This window comes from Brienomyrus brachyistius, unplaced genomic scaffold (genome assembly GCF_023856365.1).
Source record: "Brienomyrus brachyistius isolate T26 unplaced genomic scaffold, BBRACH_0.4 scaffold35, whole genome shotgun sequence".
NCBI classification, from domain to species: domain Eukaryota; kingdom Metazoa; phylum Chordata; class Actinopteri; order Osteoglossiformes; family Mormyridae; genus Brienomyrus; species Brienomyrus brachyistius.
In genome coordinates, this window is record NW_026042310.1 from 1,444,538 (window position 1) to 1,462,391 (window position 17,854).

A 17,854-nucleotide genomic window follows, 5' to 3' on the forward strand; every position below is an offset into this window, starting at 1 on the left:
GCGAGAGCATTGAGCAGGGGAATTGCCCCGTAAGCAGCACGGATTTATTGGACCATTGTGGGAAACAGCCGACTCGTGGGTCAGCCGTCCTGCCCCGGGCAACTACTGCTCGCATTAGACTGAAACTGCTTTTTAGATACCAGCCATCTTCTTTACTTCAGGCTCCTCCCTCTCCAGCTTTTGCACTTTAAGTCAAAACAACTCCATACGTCCATCCACCCATCCATCCATCCATCCATCCATGCTCAAGGGCCCAGCGGGTATGTGACTATTTTGCCAAGGATGGGATTCTGGGTTATTTTTAGGCATGTTTCAAGTACAACCATACCAGAACTCGAATCGGGCATCCTGGCAGCATAAGCCCATAGTGACCTGCTGCATGAGTGGCTGATTTTCTAGTAGGAAGTGGTGATTTAATGTGGGCGGTGGTGGCTTAATGGTTAGGGAAGAGCACTTATAACTGAAAGATTGCTGGTTTGAATCCCTGACCAGCAAGGCACCGTTGAGGTACCCTGAGCAAGGTACCACCCCCAAGCACTGCTCCCCGCGCACTGAATTCACTGCCCCCTGCTATGTCACATGTGGGTTAAATGCAGAGAACCGATTTCATTGTTGTGGTGTGTCAACAATAACCACTGATCTTCAAACTCATTTTATCTCTCTTCAAATGCAAGCAGACTGGGCAGGGATCGGGTGTTAGCCAGGGGCATTAGAACAGAGCACTTTCAGATGAATTCCTACTCACCACTACTTCTGAGGTCGGTCAGGACCGCAGGACACAGATATAGGGTGTGAAATCCGCATGTCGCATTTCAGAACAACAGTAAGGTGAGGCCAGTCTGGAGTTGCATGTCCAGCAGCTTTGGCGTGCATTGTGAAGAAACCCTAGTCTTCATGGTTTATTACCCCACAGAAGGAGCATGCAAGCAGCAGAGAAAACAGAGTAAAAGCTAGTATATACGAGGTGAATTGAAGTCTTTTACACCATGTCCCCGGACACGCGCATAAAAGTAGTGTAAACAGGGAGAAACATCTGACTTGTTTCCTTTTTGGGGCTCAATTTGTTGGTTAGTGCAAAATTTTTAAAGGACAATATTTTTCCCTATATTGGAAAATACGTATATTGATATTATGTTGTATATTTGTATAGCGTTTAACTATAGTTACATAAGGAAGTACATAATATAGGCTTCATCGTATTAAAAAAAAAATAACATAGTGCCTTTTTTAGTCATTGTCCAGGGACCACGTACAATGAAATTCAATCTTCGTGGAAGCCACCTCACTCTGCTAAGACGGCACCAGCACGTGCAGGTGAGAGCGACGCTTGGCATCGACCCCAGCCTTGCAAACTACGTCATGACCGAAACGCGGAATTAGTGATTCACTGGCGCTGTGAGTCTTGCAGGCATTGTTGTCTTGCACAGATGTCAGAGTTAGTTTGGTAATTATAAGTATAATAATTATAAATGCCATTGCTTGTTGAAGTGTTGAATTCACTATATTTCAGTGTGCCATTAAATACGCACAAATAAGAAGCACTTCAAAGCCTATTAACTATCAAATTTAGAACAAGTATTATACACTAAGACCTGTACATTTATTCGCGTCACAATTCCAAAAGAAAACACCAATTTCGGGCTCCTTCCTTTAATAAAATAAGCATGTAGGTCCTTGTCCAGGTATATAATCAACAAAAAAAAAAGACACACGTTAATTAAGGGCTGTCGTTGATTTCGTTGCATCGATCACATTCGTTGCTCTGCGGCCCGCAGGAGAAATACGGAATCCCTTCTCTGCGCTTCTTCGCCACGAGAGACGAAAACGTCAGCGGAGAAAAATAAGGACAGCTGAGCGGGCACGTGCACGAAGCAACAGAGTCTATTGATGTAAGCTGAAGGGTTGCAGTGGGTGGGGATGGGGGGGGGCGGGGGATAAAGCAAAGCTGGGTGTGTTTTTTGCCATTGTAACCAACCCCTCCCTGCCTGCAGGGAGATATCAAGGTTCCACGCAGACTGGGTGGAGTGTGGTGGGCATGAGGGGCTCTGATAGTGCCACCCAGTCTCCTGCTGTTTACACCCCCCCCCCCCGAACACACACGTGAATTATTTCCAGAGCTGGAAGACTGTATACCATACGTTTTAAAATTTGATGCACGTGCAAGCATATTGAAATGTACACCGCGCACGTGCCATACCTTCTTCCATTCTGTAGAGCGCGTACATTTTTCAATCAGCTGCTTAGCTGATACGATTAAAACGCATTTTAAAACGCATTTTAAAACGCATTTTCAGTCAATGGATATTTTCACTGAGGTAATTTAGGTTGGAGCCTGTTTCAAACCTTCTGCATCTTGTTACTATCTGTTCAAAATATACATTTTGAAATCCTCCCTTCGAATCGATGGTTAGTACACAAGATTAACTATTAGAGAAGCATGTACAAACGGACCAATAAATTCCTGTAGAGCTGAAATACAAATGCAAAAAAACGCAAATCGGACACTAGATGGCACACTAATGTAGTGCGTTTCAAAAATAGCCTGTATTAATACACAGTACAGTATATTAACCGAACGGTTTTATACGCTGGGTGGCGGTGATGTTGTTGACTGTCTTATTGAGGATCAAGGCTAAGCAATTATGAAGATGTTTTTTAATGGAAACATTATGTATATTGATTAGCAGCTTTTGCGTTTACTAAACACCTTGAGAAAATAGCATTTCTCCGTAAGTGTTATATTGCCTGATTTCACTAGCTGGGATTTTATATGGTGTGATTCCTAGTATTTTGTTCAAATAAACATGCTCCATATTATTATAATTATTACATTTATAACTATAATTATAATGTTGTTTCAGTTATTATTATTATTATTAATCTGTCTTAAAGACAGACAAACGCATCTAAAGGTTTTTATGCAGTATATTGTAACCTATATTAACGTTTCCACCGTGTCATATTTCAGTGGTAGTTACATCCAAATTTTTACTCATTTGTAATTTAGCATAATTTTGAAATATTCCAAATAAACCACCATCAGCTATGACTTACCGTTAAACTTTACACAACGACAGTGGGGGACATTTCATAACATGGAATTGATTGCTTACGATATGCAGAAGTTAATTTGACTGCTTAGTATTATCTTATTAAGGATCAAGATTAAGTAATCGAGAAGCTGTATTTTTGATGGAAATATCATGCATTTTGCTTACCAGTTTTTACTTTAACTAAACACCTTTCAGGCTTCACTGTTCCTAGATAGATAGATCTTCGGAAACTATTTGGGTTCCGCCAAAATATTGCTATGGGTCACCATCTAGTGGTAGAAACCCATCAATTCAGCCCCTGCTGGGTTGCGTTTTAACTCAAAGTTATGAAACCTGGGATAACTTTGGTCAACAAAGATTATGTCACTGAACAACCAAGGGCTTTCTTTTATGTATTTTAAAGGCTGATTTCAGAAATGCATTCATAACTTTGCTATCGCCCATAGTTTTTTTCTGTTTGTGAACATTTTAAGACTTACAGAAGGGCGCGAAGTACCGTAAGTTTGTTTTGTCAGAGCTTACTGGTCTGGACATGCTGAGACAGGATCCCGCTGTCTAATATGGAAAATTATTTAGGCCTAAAGATACGTGGAGTCCTAGTATGCTTGCTGACTCTAAAAAAAATCGTTGGCTCGGCTTAAAGAAATATGTTAATAATTTACATGTTTTTTTTACGCTTTTCCGGTTTCAATTATCTATTAGACTAACTTAAATATTTACATTTACAGTATTTGGCAGACGCCCTTAGCCAGAGCGACTTAAATATTGAAGTATTTATTGAAGTAAATATTGAAGTACAGCCAACATTATTTGCCTTTATTTCTACAAATCTAATTAAGTTAAAACAACATATCACTACAACTTTTCAATGGATATAACGTCTTCTTTACTTGAATTGTTTTTCTGTCTTTATTTTATTTCCGTCTTTTGGCCGTTCTTCCCCAAACCAGGTAATGTATTTCTGGTACGGCTACCGCAAAGTGTTGGTTTTCTGCGCTCATAAAAACAGACACGAGAGCTGAGTAACTAGAAATCCACCTCGCAGTGGAAAAACTAAACCCCAAACCGAATGTGAACCTCAAACATGGGAGGTAAAGTACACACAGTGGGTAATTTATATAACGCTCAAGACGTGCGAGGATCGGACAGGGTTTACGTAAGACATGGGCAAACACACACAAGACAATTGGGAAATATAATAAATATTAAATATTAACATTATCAAAGAGGGGGATAATGCTCGCTCTTGCTATTCCAGTCATGATGATTATACTGTCATATAATTTTACGTGGTAGTAGATACAAGAGATTTCGTTCCAGAGAATATGGGCGTAAATTAGCCCCCCCCCCCAGTGTTCAGACCAAAGTTACGCAAAAAACTATATGCATACATATGCTATACATACACATACTTACACTTTAAATACGGTGCACACTTACAGTCGTAACAGTGCAAACAGTGGGGACTGTACAAGAAAAAAGATAACATACAGTGCAAATAGTACTATTTGCATGTGTGGGGGGGATGAGAAATCACTGAGTTAAAAGTCCAACAGCAGTAATTTCAATAAAGTGATTTGCAGAATTTGCAGTACAAATTTAGTGTCCTGTGCAGTAAATGGTTAATGGGACTCACGCGGGGCTGATTTGTGATTTCAGTGAACACAGGTACGCACATTGTCTTTCTCGTGAAAGTTGGGGCATAAATCATAAAGTCAGGCAAAAAATTCTAATAACACCTGTTATAATCAATAAAAGAACAGCTATAATAATATATAAGTATAATATATATAAGTTCTGAACCGGCTACCTGGGTCCAGGGACGATGGAATAGTCCACTTTTCCCACAAGAAAGGGGGAGTGAATTCAAACAAGAGCTAAAACATGCACTTTCGTTTCGTTTTTTTAAATTAATAAATCTAAGACACATAAGTAATAATCACCATCGATGTCTAACTTTTATTTCAAATTACGTGTTTTACGGTGACCCCCTTCTTGCGTGGAGTCATAAGCGGCTGCTTACCCCTAGACTTACAGAACTCGTACAAAGTTGCGTGAAGTCTGCTCCCAAACGTTTGGATGGGTGTTGCCTATATTACCGTCTGATGTGTAGTTTCCCTGTTCAGTTTGCGAAGTCGTCTTTAAACTTGAGGTTCGGTAAGGCTTAGAGCCGAGTTCCATAAAGATAACCGTGTATACAGTTTTCTTTGCAGCAACAGCAGCAGCATTGCACTTGAATGATCCATTAATCAACCATTCCGAGCTGACAATGTTAATGTTTTGCTTTCACTGTTATTTAATAATCATACCTTGATTTTTATTTTCTCCTTCAGAGTTATGTCGTTACACGGAAAAGCAGCTCTTGTTACCGGCGCAGCGCAGGGCTTGGGGGAGAGCTTTGCGGAGATCCTTTTAAAAAATGGTGCAAAGGTACGATCAGATACGCACTCTACATACGAATAACAATAAGTTGGTGTGATTTTGGAAACTTGACCGTTGTGCCTTGTCTATGTTGTAGGTGGCTCTGCTGGACGTAAATGAAGCGGTGGGGAAGGTTCTGAAGTCTACTTTCGATAAGGAGTATGGCCCCGACCGCACTATGTTCTTAAAATGCGACGTGAAGTCCGACGATCAGTTTAAGGGTATGTATGCTGCATTATTGCACCGGGTGATGGGGCTTTACTGGATTTCGCGAAAAATCGTGCTGCATTTCATAGCTATACGCATCAGGCATCAACCGAGTTTGTTCTGAGTTTTTCCTGTTTAATGGCGAGGCTATATTAAGGAAAATGTCATGAGTGTTATCGTCCATGACGCGTACAAACGCAGGTAGAGAGATTCAGCGGTCAGCACATATCGATCGATTGATTGATTGATTAAACGATTTCATATTATTATGGGGTGGCTGCGATGACGAATATAAAGTACTCAGTTCTTCTTTGTACTGGCTATCCCAACGGGAAATCCACCCCCCGCCCTTTACTTATTTCCCTTGCTCTGAGTGATGTTAATCACGGTTTTCCCGACTCACTCACTCACTGACTCACTTATATCAGATCCCAGAATTGCACGGCGAAGCTCAAGTCATGTGTGTGACATGTTGCTTAATATCTAATAATGTATGTATTGCTCAGCCAGTGGATATTTAGCTGACAGCCTAACCCATGGGGGGGGGGCAGTCTTTTGGAGAAAGGGCCATGTGAGTGTAGGGTTTTCGTTACAGTACCGTAATTGGATTAATAATTAGAGGACTGATTGGCTGAAGAGTCGTCACTCCTGGGTTTGAACAGCTGACCTAATAGTTACCCCCCAAACCTTCATACACACCGGCTCTTTGCGGATAAGATCGTCCACCAGGGCTAGACAACACCCGGTTCATGGATAGGCTACTTGTTGCTTTCTGCTCCCTGTTATTATTATTATTACTATTTGTCACGATCGAGTTCGCGGCGATCGTGCGGGTAGGCAGGTATGGAGAGGCAAACGGGCAGTAATCAGGCTAAACGGGGGTTTATTACGACTGACAGGACCAGGAAACATTCACCACACCAATACCACACTGACAGACAAAGGGAACAGGTCAGACCAGGACTTAAATACAACGAGACTAAGCAAAGAAATCAGACAAAGCTGGAAACAATCTGGGAAGCACACGTGGGTAATCAGGGGGCGTGGCACACACGAGGAGCCGACGAGCCGGGCATGACATTATTATTATTGTTATTATTATTATTATTATTATTATTCTTCAAACAAACATTTCTGCTCCCTGTTGTTGTTGTTGTTGTTGTTATTATTATTCTTCAAAGAAACATTTCTGCTCCCTGTTGTTGTTGTTATTATTATTATTTAAAGAAACATGCTTTATTATTATACTTATTACAATAACTATAATTATTAATATTCCTTGAAAGCAGACAAATGCATCTAAAGGTTTTTATGCAGTATATTGTAACCCGTTTCCTCCGTGTCAAAATCCAGTGATAGTTGTATCCGAATGTGCAAAACCAGAGCAGACAAAACAATTTCAAGACACCCTCAACTATAACTAGACATTCAGTAAACTTTACGCAACAATTGCGACTCCTTCCTTTCGTGGGGGGGGGGGGGGGGGAGTGTTGCAATGTGCAGTTGTTTGCCTCAGACATGTGACTCTTTTAGTTTTCGACAAAGAAACCACAAGATATTCGCAGGACTGTTATTCCGAAGCTGCCCTGTACGCATATGCCGAGAGTCTGTTGGAATCATAACTGAATTATGATGTCATACATGTTGGTTTTATTTGTTAGTCGAAGAATAGAATAAGTGAATGAAATATATTTTACTGTTCTGGAAAAATATATGAACGAAAGTTATCCCTAGAGCCAAAGATTATGGAATTTAAATGAGACGGGTCCAGTTTAGGGGAGAACTTAAAGAAGATGTATTGGTGTCTGTCTGGTACCAGCATCGCTGTCGACGCAGGTCACGGTTCAAGCCGTACAAATGCGATTCACATCAACCTTATCTACTGTTCCCATACCAGACACTTCCCAGCTGAAGCGTAGTGAAGTTTGTGCCGTGTGTTTCCCTACAGACGCATTCGAGGAGGCCATCAAGAAGTTCCAGAAGATCGACATCGTGTGCAACAATGCTGGCTTGGTCGATGAGAAGGACTGGGAAAGGGCACTGGCCACGAACCTGGTGAGGTGGCGCGCTAGTTTAGAATTCAAAGCCTTTTGTCATTAGACCATGTATAATGAAACTGTAAAGTAGCTACTCTGCACATGTAACGTGGAAACAAGCATTCCGTCATTTACACAGTGAATGTGGGAACTGCTACGTATAAATACTGCTTGCAGTGAATTACCAATAATATGAATATCACACAGAGAATCACTAATGTAAAATATTGCACATAGAGCAAATATTGTACTTGGCTGTAATTATTTCACAGGGAGAATTTACAATTACAATTACATTTACGGCATTTGGCGCACGCCCATATAACGTAAGTTATAAGTTGTGCTTAGCAGTCTCATCAGCTAATACATTCTGATACTGGTTCAAAAGAACCCAGCTAAGATTACTATCGCTCTAAAAATTCTGTTGGCAAATAAAAAAATTTTTTTAGAGTGCAGTTGTCACGCAGGGAGGAGTGGCGTAGGGGTCTTCTGGGACCTCCTCAGGGACATGGGCCGTGGGGACTAGAGACGGGTCAGGAACAAGAGTCACAACGGGAGTCTCAGGAAGCGCCTCAGGCGTGGGCGGAGGAGCTGCAGACAGGCAGGGCGCCTGCTCGGGAGCCGGGTCAGCAGGCTGAGGGAGTAGCGGAGGTGGTTGAACTGGCAGCGGAGGCCGCTGCACAGGCGACGGGGGAAGTTGCAGACTGGGGAGGCTGCCCTAGTGTCGGGGTGACTGGCAAAGGCGACTGCTCCGGATCGGGGGCTCCTGCCCTCTGGAAGTGGAGCAGCTGCCTGAGGTCCTCTGCCATCCTCTCCAGATTCCCCCGGTCGGAGGCGGGAGTAAACGCGTCAAAGTCCCTCTGTAGATGCGCTGTGAGCTCCTCCACCTCTGGGCTCACTGGAGTGACCAGTCCCTCCAAGACCCTCCAGAACAGTCCCTGGAGGGCGAAGAACTGGTTGGTGCAGTCTGCCGTCTTCCCCGGGCGAGGCGCGGAGAGCGCCTCCGGGGTGGCTGCTGCAGGGGGGATGAGCTGTGGGTCCGGGCAGACGATGGACTCCTCCTCCTCGTCCTCACTCGAGGGCCAGCACGATCCCTGTGGGGTCGGCCCCAGGGCTGGAGTTAGGACGGGCATCTCCTCCTCTGGAGACTGCCACATCCGGGAGAGCGAGCAGGCTCCGAGATGGATCGTCTCCTCCGGGACTCTCCTCTTCCTCCGCTTCTTTTTCTGTGGGTCGGTCATTCTGTCACGCCCGTCCGGGAAACGGGCGAGTTGGCTGGCAGGCGAGCTAACAGGAAACAGGCGAGCCGGCAGAAGTGGGGCAAACGGGGATTTATTGGCAGGACTGGACACAGGTGGGAACGATGGGAAGGAACACGTGGGTAGTCAGGGGGCGTGGCACACACGAGGAGCGGACGGGCCGGGCATCACAGCAGTCCTGAAAGCGCTAATCCAAGTAATTCCAGTAGAGGTAGATTTTTTTTTAGTTGTCGTTTGAAGGCGTGACTTAGCTTCTTGGACATCTAGTGGAAGTTAGTTCCGCAACGTATGTGTCAAAAACAGAGAAGAGTCTAGGTGCACGTCTACCTTGCACCTTTAGAGATGGTGAGACCAGTCAAATGGAGCTGGGGGATGGTGAGAAGTTCTTTTAGATAGGAGGGCGAACATCAGTGTTTTGAATCTGATGCGGGCAGCTACAGGAAGCCAGTGGAGGGAACAAGCTGTAGTGGGTAGGTAGATAGACTTTTTTTTATTGCCGTTTGCACGAATACAGGTCAGTAAAAGTACATTGGAATTCTTTTGTGCATCTCCCACAGTCATTTTCATGAAGTAGAAAGACAGGAGAAGAGACGATTAAAAACAAAAAAAAAAAAGTAAAAATAAATAAACTAACTGCAGGACGGAGTACGTCGATACACACTGTGTACAGATGTAGATACAGGATACAGATTGCATGGCCTGGGTGGATATTTCACAGAATTAATATTCAGGCAGTATATTGTACACAAAAGTGGAATATTGCACATGCTTGTTAACTCTTTCAGTGGAATAGCCTATTTGACTAAGTAAAAGTGTGAGGTTGTAGTACTCTGTTGTGTCCGATTGCCTCTTTGGGAGTTTTTACTGTCCAGGTAATGTCCGTGGGGGGGGCTGTATTTCTTACCCATCTTAATGTCCTTAGCCATCAGTCTAACTGTGGCTGGGAGGAGGGTATTGTAGAATGGTGCTTTGTGGGTGGTGATGCTCTCTGGCCTGTGGTGTCTTAGTTTGTATCCTAAGCTCTTCTTCCTGAACAGGCAGAATGCTGGGTGATGTTGATCACTGAGTATGTCCTGTGCGTTCCTCCTGCAGCACTGAGTATATAATATGTCCAAAGAGGGGAGCCTGTGATCCTCGCTGCAGTTTTTATAACTCGTTGAAGAGGTTTCCTCTCAGCCTGTGTGGTATTTCCAAACCACACAGTGATGCCGCTGGTAAGGATACTTTCAACGAGTCCTCTAAGGGCCGTGTGAGGGGCTGACGTCCGAGTCCTCTATAGGCCCCGTGTGAGGGGCTGACGTCCGAGTCCTCTATAGGCCCCGTGTGAGGGGCTGACGTCCGAGTCCTCTATAGGCCCCGTGTGAGGGGCTGACGTCCGAGTCCTCTATAGGCCCCGTGTGAGGGGCTGACGTCCGAGTCCTCTATAGGCCCCGTGTGAGGGGCTGACGTCTGAGTCTGTGGGAGAGAATCTATCCCCGAGTCTGTTTGTCCTTTGTTTGATGGACCTGTAGTGGCTACCAGAGGTCGACAGGCCAAACGGGTAAGAACCAGTATGCGAGGGATTCTTCAGAATATTTTTAGCTCTGCCCAGGCAGGTTTCGTGAGGTTGGCACAGAGCAGGTTTCTGCACATTTACGATGTGTGGAATGGGAAGAATGGGGATTAAAATGTGGAGGTTATAGACCAGGGGTGTGAAGCTCCAGTCCTGGGGGGGCGAGGCCTGTGTTGCATAATTCTCTCCCAGTTCTACCGCAGCTTTAGCACAAGGAGTTGAATCAGGTGTGTTAAATGAGGGTAAACCTAAAACTGTTGGGCTCCGGCCCCCCAAGACTGGAGTTTGAGACCCCTGTTCTAGACCATTTCAACTGGGGACAGTTACTCTGGTTGTGGAGCTATTTCACCTTTATGTTATGTTTGTGTTTCGCCTGTTCCCAGCGCACAAAATTTCAGCCCACAAACATAAATGCAAATAACAATATTAGTAATAATGATACATTTATTTCAGACCCAAATAGGATACATATTTAGGGGGACCTTGCGTGTTGTCACGGGGGTACTGGCCCCCCCCCCCCCCCCCACAGAACTGCCTCTGCATGGTGCCAAGACCCTGGAAAACGGGGAGTCTCAGTGTGCATACACAGTATGTTAGCCACCTGTCAATGTGTTACCAATACAAGCCATTAGCTTTTTGCCCATAACTGCTTGGTGCTTTTTGGATATTCCTGGACCTTGTCCATGGACAGCAATTTAGTAAAACATTAAGAAAACATTCAAGTGGCACATATTATAGAGACGCTTATCAGGATGTGATATGAGCTGAATGTGAGCTGATAACGTTGTTTGAACTGCGACTGACGGCGCACGATTAACGAGTTCTCGTTAATTCCATAAAGATGTGTGTACTTTGCTTCTCCGCAGGGTGGTGTTATAAGGGGCACCAACCTGGCCCTTTCGTACATGAAGAAACAAAATGGTGGTCATGGAGGGGTCATCATCAACGTGTCGTCGATGGCGGGTATGTGCTTCATAGCCCTACCACTAGGAGGCGCTGATAGGCTCCACGTGTGAATAGAATGTCCGCATTTCAGACAACAGCAGAGGTCATGCGTACCGGCTAATGCACAAGTGGCCCAGCTGTACAGTACGAGCTGTTAACATTAGCCTACAGTTGCAATGAGAGTTGCACAGATGATGGTCAAGACCTACGCCGTTTGCAGTTTATGCCATTAGGTTTGGCTGCCGTTTTTGTAAATCGGCAGCCTTTCAGCGCATCACTAGCGATAGATTATGGATTCAAGAAGCTTATTTGTCACGTGCAGTGGAATGTAATCCTGAATCACTCCTGAGACGCTGGTTTTAATAAAAACGGATAACTTTAAAAGCTAATGATACAATAGCTTACATTTAAGAAATAGATAGCAAATAAGCAATTGGTACTTCATATAAACAATATGTACTGAATTAAGGTTATAAAGTTTGTTAGAACAGGTGAGCGAATGGTGTTTCGAGGAGACATGTGTAGGAGAGCGATGCTCATGGGGCACATTAAATGTTCTGAGGGCAGAAGGGAAAATGATTCGTTAAAGGAGATAACCAATCAGATTGTAGAGGAGGTGGGACCAACCAATCAGATGTTTTGGATCCACCTGATTGGTTACCTCTCTGAACCTGTCCTTGTTTTTTTCTGCCCTCCAGTACATTTTTTTGTGCAAGTAAATCTGCCGTAAGCGCAATGACAGCAGTGAGGATAGCGTGTCCACAATAATGGTAAATTACAAGCTGAAGCCGAGTCAGTGGATCTGAATTGAAATATACAATACTGAGACACGCAATGCGGTACTGCATTGTCAAGTGCGGGTACTAATGAACGTGAGGCATGTCTTGAGCAGAGGTGAAGAATTCAGGTCCAGATAGTACAAATCCAGACCTAGCTTTTGTTTCAACCAATCAGCTGAGCATAAAGAGTCACAGTCGCAGAGCAACTCAACTGGCTGGTTGAAACAAAATCTCAGTCTGGATTTGTACTCTCTGGTCCTGAAATCGCCACCAAAGCTCTCGAGGAGCCTTATTTTATCCTCAAAAAGCTCCTTCTATGGTACCATCTGGTGGGCTATCAAATGGAGCTAATGATGGGTAGCAGAGTCAGCTGGGAGTCTGAAGGGGGCCCATGAATGTGTCTCGCAGGATTGTTTCCCCTGTTGACCGCTCCGATCTACACGGCCACCAAATATGGAGTGCTGGGCTTCAGCCGCGCTATCGCTGTAAGTAATTTCTCCTTTCGGATTTTAGGGGGTGGGGCAAGTTCCTTCAGGGTGGGTAAGAACCAACAGCTGTAGATGGGCACTTCCTGTCTATCGTCTTATAACATGTGCCTTCTGTCTGGGGTAGGAGATGAGGCAGCAGGCACTCTGGAGATGCCAGTCCATCACAGGGAACACGCTAGGCCCGGGGTAGGCAACCCTGATCCCGGAGTGCCAGTATCCAGCAGGTTTTCCATCCTGCCGGCTCTCCGATGAACCACCCCTGATCTCAGGCAGATAGGGTGTAAAACCTGCAGGGTACCGGCCTACGAGGATCAGGGTCGCCTACCCCCTGTGCGAAACCGCAATGTGTACAATGAATGTGGTGCAAAAAAAAAGAAAATTAACAACCTAATATAAAAACTTTGACAAGTGTCTTTCCGTGTTTCCCAGGATATGTCCAAGGTTTGCAACTTTGGCGTGAGAATCAACACTCTATGTCCGTCTTTCACCGAAACGGCCATCCTCTCGTCCCTGTATACTGCGGACACCGTCAAAGAGAGCCCCGGCCTCCAGGAGTTGAACCAGAAGATAATAGATACCACGGGGATTCTGGAGTGAGTGTGACACAATCCAACTGAATTTCTGCCTCTTTGAAAGATCTTTGTTTCATTAAAAACAATTAATAAAAAAAAACGGGTTTGCGCAGACACAAATTTGCATGGGGCTGCTGAGGTTTGGGCCCCCCCCTCTTAAATAAACTGGAAGACGGTGGCGCAGGAGGTAGTGCTGTTGTTCAGGGGATTGTCGACTTTTACACGCCACGCGCCTCGGCACTCAGCGACCCCCGCTCTGCGACTTTATGCGGTCTGCCACTCGCGGCTGAGTTTCTGTTCCTAAACACTTGCACTTTGCAATAATACCACTTAGAGTTCACCGTGGAATATCTAGCAGGGAAGAAATTTCACAAATTGGCTTATTGCAAAGGTGGCATCCTATGATGTTTAGACCGACCCATTCTTTCACAAATGTATGTACACCTGACTGCATGGCTAGATGCTTGATTTTTACATACCTGTGGCAGTAGGTCAGAATGAAATGGATAGTTGTACACAGTATGCTTTTATGTGTGTGTGCTCGAGTAGTTTTCTTGGTTTATGTAAGAAAGCCTTGTATGACATAGATTGATTATAGCGTCGTGATACCATTTATCTTGGATTTCAATTGTTTGGTGTAGTTGAGCTAAAACTTATCTTCGAAGCCTGACTTTGCTGAACCAGCTTTCGTGATACAGGCCCCATCTAGCTACGATCATCTGACTCTGCTTGCTAGCTATTTATTTAGTGTTTGAAAGTTCTTGGGAGTTATACTTGCACAAAAATGTTCTGAGGGCAGAACAAAAAAAATGATTGGTTCAGAGAGAGAACCAATCAGATTGTAGGGGAGGCGGGTACAAGGAAATGACTTTCTGAGTCGAGGCCCAGACACAGCACACTGGTCTCTGTGCACAGCACCGTAATAATACTGCTGCATGTTGTTAGTTGTTACAGGAGAGTTAGAAATTAATTTGTTTAATTATTTACAGTGTTTCCGTGGTTGGCGAAGCATTTCTGCAACTGGCGACGGATGAGAGTAAGAACGGGTCGGTGCTGATGGTGACCAAGAAACATACTGGGGACGTGTCGTTCCCCAAGGTCTCCGAGGATCTTACCAATCTGGTATCCGTGCTTCCGGTTTGAGCTCCACCCACGTTCTTCACGAGGAGACGTGAAACGTGTGAGGTGCCATCGACCACTGCAGGCATGACCTTCGATCTTTCTGCTTTCTCTGATACCTAGTTGAGTAATCAAAGACCCCTTTTTTTATATAGAATAAGCACACCTTCAGTTCTCATTTTGCAGCTGATTATACTCAGCAGCAGTCACAAGCTGTCGCTTAAATGCAGCGTTTCTCAAACTTTTTTGTCTTGGGGACCAGTCATGTCAGGCTTTGGGGCTGCAGGACCCAACATGCCGCCCCCTATAGATAGATAGTATTGCTATTATTATTATTATTATTATTGTTATTATTATTATTATTATACCTGATCTGACTGAATTTTGATTGGTGCACAAGCGAGGCTCCGCGGTCTGGCAGGAAGCCTCTCATGGACCAGCGCCGGTCCGCAGCCCATAGTTTGAGAGACGCTGACTTAATGCACATTGAGGAAGCTTCTGCATTATTTTACGTTACAGAATGTGCCGATTTGCTGTTTTGTCTGATTGTTAGCAGCCTAATCTGTTCGACGCTCTCAGCGCTGCGCTTCTGCCCATTCTTGCCCAGCTGCTCCAAAACCGCTTACAATCCTACCCAGGGCATTCGTGGGAAGCTCGGCCTACATGGAATTATGTCTGGTTGACTCCTCGAAAGCGTGAATGTTTTTGTAATGTGCTGTTTACCTCACTTTGTATGTCAGTGTAAACAAAAGGATCTGCTAAATTAAAAACTAAAAACTTTAACATTGTCGCGTGTGGCTCAGTGCATTGGGATGCTGTATTTGTGACCAGAAGGTCAGTGGTTCAGATTAGCAGAGGTGAATAGTTCAGGTTCAGAAAGTAAAAATCCAGACCAGGATTGTATTTCAACCAACCAAAGCGTAAATCACAGAGTACTAAACTGGTCGGTTGAAACAAAATCTCAGTCCGGATTCTTACTTTCTGGACCTGAACTATACACCTCTGTAAATTAGTCTAGTGATCACTGGGTCCCTGAGTGAGGAAAGGCCTTAAACTCTCAGTTGCTCCAGTGACTTGCTGCCCCTGCAACCTCAAATATGTGTTGCGCTTTGCATGAAATAAATAGGAAAAACACTGGGTCTCCCTGCTTGTACGTAACGGAGAAATTCCACTAGAGGGCGGTGTTGAGTTACATATCAGATTAATGCCAGGATTGCTTCTGGTCATTTATAGTGGCAGCACTGTGACCTTAAACCCCAGACGTCACTCCCCCCTTAATGGCCACTTTTTTATTAGGGTGGTGCTCACCCAGAGTCTATCCTATTGCAGGGAAATGACTCCTATACATGCTGACACACTAGGGGCAAGATAGGCTCCTCAATTCAACTGAAAAGCATGTCTGGAAACACAGAACATGTAAAATCCTGCCAGGAATGTGCTGGGATGAGCAGCTACGAATGTTTCACTAATGAAACATTTACTTTTAAATTAGGCAGATCCGGTCTATAATTTACGGCGGATTTGACATCCTGACAAGCAAGGTTTCATGAGCACCCCCTACAGGCCAGTCGGGTGCCTGCAGGTTGCCAGCCAAGGAGAGTGTGCGCCACTCATGCAGTTAGCTCCTCCCCTAGAACATCATGTGACCCACAGGGTGCAAACAGAAGCACTCAGTACTGCATGGAGGAAAATGCGGCTGTCAGATGCACCCAGACTAATGACCAAATTTGGAATACAAGGAGGGGAAAAAGTTTGATGCACTGGTGCAATTTTTTGGCAAATTATACTTGATAAACGTTTTTACTCACCGGGTCGGTGTGTCTGAGTGTTTTTATGCGGCTGGCAGCATAGCCTGGGCCGGCACTGTCAATTGTCCTGCAGGTTCTTTTTAATGGGATTATAATGACAGTTATGGTTCAGGAGAATTGATGCCTGTGACTTTTATGAGGTGCCGGTGAAGGGGCGGGTCTTGTCCCTGCCCGTAAAGCCGAGAGGAATGTTAATTGGTCGAAGCTGTGACCCGGCCAAGCCTTGCCCACATCCCCCCTTTGTTCTGGCCTCTCTCTCTCTCTCTCTCCCTCCTCGGGCTTCCGTCGTGCCCCCTTGAAGTCCAGAGCATGACGGGAACTGATTTTAAAACCACAGGCTTCCCCCAGACCCATTAACTAGGCCGTCGCCTCTCCCCCGAGCCACCGGCTGAATCGGGGGTCACGCACAGATCCCGTGTGCCCAAGAGCCTATTCTGGGACGCGACAACTGGCCGGTGCTTTCTAGCGTCAGTAGGTTTTGGGTTTTTAAGCTTTGTTTTTACTTAAACCGAACGTATTTTGGTCCTGTTAGCTTTTGCTTTTATATTGCGGGCAGGTTTTAAAATATACATAGAGTGTATATTTTTGTAATTAAATTACAGATTTCTATTTCAGTGTCAGGTCGGTGGGACCTATGACTGTCCTGCAGTTTTTTTTTAAAGGTGTCTAGACACCCTCCGTGAGACAGTTGGAGCTCTTTGCCACCGCAGCCCTGTAAGTATCAGCTTAGCTAGACGACCTGCCAGCAGAGAAACTATTATTGCGCTGTGTCTTACAGATGTGAATTCACGGACGCAGGCGTACCAATAACTCTGTGATGATGGGGGAGGTGTGTGTGTGTGTGTATGTGTATGTGTGTGCGTGTGTGTGTGTGTGTGTGTGTGTGTGTGTGTGTGTGTATAACAACCTGCTACCATTAGCTCATTGCAGATTCATTTTTCTGAGGTTTCCTCTTATTCTCCCTACCAAAGATTCACAACCCGGTCCTCTGGTGACCCCCCCCCCCCAGCCGGTCCACGTTTTCGCTCCCTTCCCAGCTCCCAACGCACCTGTACCAGGTATTCGGCGTTCCTGATTGCCTGGGAGCTGGGAGGGAGCAAAAACATGGACTGTCTGGGTGTCCCCAAGTGGCCGAGTTACGAAACTCTGCACTAAACCATTCAGGGTCGCGGGAATTATTATCATCATCTTTAATTGTTATTCATCTCATTATTTATTTGTATTATTTTCGCTTGTGCTCAAGGTGGCATTGAACCCAAGGGGGTGAGACAGTTTACAACTTTACATGTCACACCTCTCTGTACCATAGAATTCTAGTGCTCTTGTGTTGTCTCACGCAGCCGCATGACATCGTAGCGACTTCATAGCACACAATCCCAAAAGCACTCTGGAGTCCATTAAATGGACACGGTCATTTAATAAGCGGCACGGCGCAGACCAAGACCGGCTGAAGTGTAGCGAAGGTAAAATGGATGAAGGGGTGTAACCATGAACATCATTGACTTTGATTATTCAGCCCCGCTATTCCGATAGCCAAACATTTAGCTAGGAGGCGCTAAGTACAGCCAATGGGACAGCAGCTCATCAAGAACCCCCCCCCCCCCACACACACACA

At 44.9% G+C, this 17,854-nt stretch overlaps 1 protein-coding gene across 3 annotated transcripts; it reads left to right on the forward strand.

Moving 5' to 3' along the window:
* Positions 1–5,092: 5,092 nt before the first annotated feature.
* zgc:56585 (uncharacterized protein LOC393297 homolog) lies at positions 5,093–15,214 on the forward strand. 3 transcript variants are annotated; one of them, XM_048997649.1, is made up of 9 exons: positions 5,148–5,205; positions 5,387–5,483; positions 5,572–5,695; positions 7,630–7,736; positions 11,395–11,491; positions 12,661–12,737; positions 13,170–13,333; positions 14,302–14,492; positions 14,985–15,214. In XM_048997649.1, exons 1-8 carry the CDS (start codon positions 5,159–5,161, stop codon positions 14,453–14,455), a joined length of 867 nt encoding a protein of 288 aa, XP_048853606.1. In that variant the 5' UTR covers positions 5,148–5,158; the 3' UTR covers positions 14,456–14,492; positions 14,985–15,214. The 3 variants fall into 3 exon arrangements, with proteins under 3 accessions (XP_048853607.1, XP_048853605.1, XP_048853606.1); XM_048997650.1 differs by having other exon boundaries at positions 5,093–5,210; positions 14,302–15,214; XM_048997648.1 differs by having other exon boundaries at positions 5,102–5,205; positions 14,302–15,214.
* The last annotated feature ends 2,640 nt before the right edge of the window (positions 15,215–17,854 follow it).